General features: G+C 38.6%; 2 protein-coding genes across 4 annotated transcripts in view; both read left to right on the top strand.

Annotated features, from left to right (window-relative positions):
• The first annotated feature begins 1,500 nt into the window (after positions 1–1,500).
• On the top strand, positions 1,501–3,118 carry LOC104805250 (replication protein A 14 kDa subunit B-like). Of its 2 annotated transcripts, XM_010529752.1 has the most exons (4): positions 1,501–1,615; positions 1,890–1,986; positions 2,176–2,433; positions 2,879–3,118. In XM_010529752.1, the coding sequence occupies exons 2-4, from the start codon at positions 1,893–1,895 to the stop codon at positions 2,941–2,943; spliced, it is 417 nt and encodes a 138-aa protein (XP_010528054.1). In that variant the 5' UTR covers positions 1,501–1,615; positions 1,890–1,892; the 3' UTR covers positions 2,944–3,118. The 2 variants fall into 2 exon arrangements, with proteins under 2 accessions (XP_010528054.1, XP_010528061.1); XM_010529759.1 differs by lacking the exon at positions 1,890–1,986.
• A 356-nt stretch (positions 3,119–3,474) lies between these two features.
• LOC104805233 overlaps positions 3,475–4,341 on the top strand; it is a 2,206-nt gene continuing 1,339 nt past the window's right edge. For both annotated transcript variants that reach the window (XM_010529727.2, XM_019201355.1), the window contains exons 1-2: positions 3,475–3,743; positions 4,314–4,339. In XM_010529727.2, coding sequence (XP_010528029.1) covers positions 3,515–3,743; positions 4,314–4,339 — 255 coding nt within the window. In that variant the 5' untranslated portion in view covers positions 3,475–3,514. The remainder of the gene's footprint in view (positions 3,744–4,313; positions 4,340–4,341) is intronic.

Raw genomic sequence — 4,341 nt, 5'->3', positions numbered from 1 at the left:
GGTCACGGCGGCCGCGTCCGTCGACCTTTGTGTGGTGGTCTCTGGACGCAGACGTGGACAGCGGCGTTTGGGGACGCGAATCTTGAGCCGCTACGTCGATATTGGAGCCTATTGTGGAGAGTTTCTGAATTGCCATGTCTGATCCCATCTGAAGCAAAATGGGTTTTCTCTGTTTTTTTTCTCTTTTTTAAAGCAAAGAGCTTCGTGTTTTAATGGCGGATTCAAAGGTAGAATCTAGGGTAGAGAGATGATGATGATGATGATGTGTTATGGATTCTACTGACCCCACATAAAGCCTTTTTATTAATAGCAGTATTAATTTCCGATAACAACAAACTAACTCCTCTAATTTTCATTTTATTTACAAATTAACCCCATATTTTCATCTTTTTGGGACGCATTTTGTAAATATAAAGATGGTTTGTTTCAAATATGTTGAGTGGAAATGATAAAATAAGCATATTTATGTTATAATCTAATTTTTTTTAATGGTTTTATAACATAATAACACTTGATCGGCCTCCATTTGATCATTTTCTTTTACGGCAAATTCAGACAAAAGGTTGTTTTACGAAACTATTAATTATACAGGTTACAGTCTGTAATAAATAAACACTTGAGGGAACCCACGAAAAAGCCCCAAGATTTTTTTCCAAAATTTTGATGACGTGTCTTCCCTATAGTGACCCACAATCGCTTAGTGGGGTCCACGTGATCTCGCACCTGATCTTAATGCCAGAAAGGCAACTCGTGCGGGCGCGAGGCTTAAGTTTGACTGTTCAAAGCCGACGGGTTGACCTCTCTGGAACCAGGTTTGCGAATTCCCTGTTTTACCCCTAATCAGTATAGTATATATAGATATATGTTAATAAATATGTGTGTAAATAATATTTTATATTTTAATGATACTCGATGATTTGGGATTTTTTTTTTTAAAAATGTGAATTTAGATGATCACTTTTTTTTTTTGTTATTTTGAAATTTGAAGTATATATATTAAGCTTGAAAGGGAAATTTTATATTCTGAAATATATAGTTACTTGCGATATATGAATTTTACTTTTTAGCTTCTCATCAAATTTTACGTTAAAAAGATGAAAAATTGCAACTTCAAATTCATTGCTCGTGTATAAACTGTTCTTGCTTATTGATTTTTTTAGAGTTTGTAATCTCTTCCTTCCTGTAAGAACACAAGTCATGGAATGGTAGATATAAGCTGAGAATTCTCTTAACATATTAGATTTGGCAGCATAAGATTTAATCTCAACCGTTGAAAAAACTGAGATTTCATAAAATATTAGTTCGACATTGGAATAATCCTAAAAAAAAAAATCTTATTTGCTTAAAATAAATAATAATTGTTTTTTTCTCTCGGTAAATTGGACATTAGGAAAGCTTCAAAAGAAAGGTTAAGGCCCATTAGGCCCAATTTTACGGGCTCATAAGGGATTTACGCTCTCACGTATATTAAAACCCTTGATTTTCCATTTCGGCGCCATCTGAAGCTCACTTTCCCGCTCTTATTCGCTTCCTTTTCTCTCAGCAGTTATCGGTCGCCGACTATAGGAAGACCTGGATTCAGTGATCGGTTCACCGATTCATCCTCTGCGATCAGGTAATGCTTTTTCTGTTTGGTTTCTGGGAAAATTTTCTGAAGAAAACCTGAACTGTGGAGTTTACAATTGTTTTCCCTTGTGTCCGTAAAGTTCTTTCTCCGAAATGTTCCGTTGTGTAGATCTTGTTTTAGGTTTGCATGATACTGTGTGAGAATATCTTGATTTACGGATTGATTTTGCTTTTTCTGTTCGGCGTGATGATATGCTATTCCGGCAGGTGGCTCGCGAAGGGTTGTTTTATTATATGTTTCTCTTTTTGTTGGGATTTTGAAGGAAATGAAGTATTTGATTGCGGCCTTGAATAGGAAACTGAGGAGTAGCGATCCGTTAGATTTATCACGAGTTTTCCGGAATTCGTCCGAACTCCCAAGTGAGAAAAATCTTATGATCCTCGATAGAGTAGCGCGAAGTTTTCACGCTCTTTGAAATTTTGAAGGAGATGACGCATTCGCTGTTGACTTGATAAGAAATTGATGAGTAATTGTCAACCAGGTTCATCTCCGAGTTTGTCGGAATTCTTAACTCTCACTCAAGTGTTAACACATGATCCTTGATACAGGTATGGAAACTTCAAGCCCTGCGGTTTTTGTGAATGGAGCCCTGCTGAGGCGTTATATAGGTCAGAAGGTCCGAGCAGTCCTTCAAGTCATACGGTCTGACGTTGGATCTGTGGTCGGGAAATCGACCGATGATCAGCAGATTGCCGTTAGGGGTTCACCCCCTGCGCCTCTTACCACCTACCTCGAGGTCGTTGGAGTTGCGGAGAGTGATAATGTCATTAGAGCTCAAATATGGACCAACTTTGGTGACAATTTCGGTATGCATCTTTGACCCTTTTTTCCTAAATTCCCAACGCGTATTGTCTTTATTCTTGCGGCTTGAGGCAGGCACATAGAAACAGTCATTGACATCTGAGGAAAGCACGAAATATTTCTTGGAATTCATGGTAATCTGATTAGGCTGCTATTGAATTTGAACCCCCTTGATATCCCTTCTATTCTATGTGAGTTCTTGTGGCATGACATGCATATAACGTATCTCTCCGACATGTCCATGCTAAGCAGCAATTGAATAAGCTTGAGTTTGGATAATGCGGGGATGGCCATCGTTTTCTGAATCGATCGGCATGTTAATACCCGATTGCTCGCTCATACATCTCGTAGCGAAAAAATATGATTTGTAATATGGAATTGGAACATTCTGGTTACTGAGCTAGAGGGCTTTCCTCCAGTTTTCTGATTTGTGCTAAGTTTGTGTTGCAGATACAAACAACTACAATGAGCTATGTAAGCTTGCAAGTGGAGAGTTCAAGGACTTGTTCATCTAAGTGTATGAACACTAAAGCTACATTGGCTTACAATGAAAGTGAATGATTCGATCTCACTTTTTCTATATCTCATGATTGAATCATTTTTTAGATTTATGTTCAGGGTTTAGTTGCAAAATTGATTCACAGATTCTATTTCAATATTTGCATATAATTCCATTTTTTTTTAATTGTATACATGCACACCCAAATTAACATAAGAATCTATCTTCTATAGAATTACGAGAAATCATTTAACTATTTGTATCTGATTACACAGAAATTATAATATAACTTTGTAAATGTTGAAACAAAAACTTTCTGGTAATTTTTTATACGTGCTGTAGTCGACACCGAAACAACAAAAGCGAAAACGCCGTTTAGATGTTCTTATTATTCGTTTGAAACGGCACCGTTTGAATCTTATTCCGCTTTCTGCCTTAAACGAGAAGTAATGAAATTGACAAATGTTCACGCCTCGCCACGTGGCCAATCTCCGTACGTATATGTATGTGTGGCTTCAACTCCTCCTCCTTTCATTTCCCCCCCTCCACCGTTCCTCTCTCTCACAGGTTCTCTGGAGTCTCTGGTAATGGCGGAAACCTCTGCCTTGTGCTTCTCCAATTTCTCGTCTCATATAACGATTTATCGCAATCGGAACGCCAATTCCCCTCCCTCCGCCGCGATATCCCTAAGATTCTCTCCGTTTTCTCGCGCTCCGCCGTCTCGCCCGCCGCGGTTCGCAGCTATGGCCTCGCATTCCGGTAGCTTCCCCGATGACGATCTCTTCAGCTTCTTCCCGTGGTCCGCCGGAAATAACGGTGATGATTCAGGCTCTTCGATATGCGAACTACCTTGTTGGTGAATTATGTTGAGTTTGATTTTGATCTTCTCCTGATTAGGGACATATTAGGTCTTATGATTTTTCCCTGAACCATCGGTTCTGAATGAGGTTGGAATGGGGAGATACGTGATTTGATCGAATTAGACTGATTTTCCGTACGATGGGGACTACACTTTCGAGATTGTTTACGCCGAGGGTCTGTGATGATCTGTCGAATTAGGTTGATTCCGTATACGTTGGTTGTCTATGAAATTAGAATTCGTGACCTCCCGAATCTAGTTTATATTTCGAATTCGTTCCTCTAATCCGAATATTATCACTAATCTTTCGTTTATAACGTGACAAGTTTATGTGCATTTTGAGGGATTTCTTTTGTTTCTCTTTGTTTTTTGTTCGGCGTCATTATCACGTTCCCAGATGATTTAATTTATGTATAGATCAATATTTTGTACTCAATTTATACTGCTTGGTACATTATGATTCAGAAAAGATTAGACCTGGTTTGCTGTTGTGATAAATGAAAATGGTGATTCTAACCACTTTACAGACATTGAATGGGTTCCCGAGGAAAGAGT

This window comes from Tarenaya hassleriana, unplaced genomic scaffold (genome assembly GCF_000463585.1).
Source record: "Tarenaya hassleriana unplaced genomic scaffold, ASM46358v1 Cleome1, whole genome shotgun sequence".
Classification (NCBI taxonomy): domain Eukaryota; kingdom Viridiplantae; phylum Streptophyta; class Magnoliopsida; order Brassicales; family Cleomaceae; genus Tarenaya; species Tarenaya hassleriana.
This window is presented reverse-complemented; position numbering and strand designations above follow the sequence as displayed.

Excerpts from the sequence above, each read along its gene's own strand:
- LOC104805250 (XM_010529752.1), top strand. The coding sequence starts at position 1,893 with ATGAAGTATTTGATTGCGGCCTTGAATAGGAAACTGAGGAGTAGCGAT. Across the intron at positions 1,987-2,175 it reads GAATTCGTCCGAACTCCCAA|GTATGGAAACTTCAAGCCCT; the intron begins GTGAGAAAAATC and ends TCCTTGATACAG. Across the intron at positions 2,434-2,878 it reads CAACTTTGGTGACAATTTCG|ATACAAACAACTACAATGAG; the intron begins GTATGCATCTTT and ends TTTGTGTTGCAG.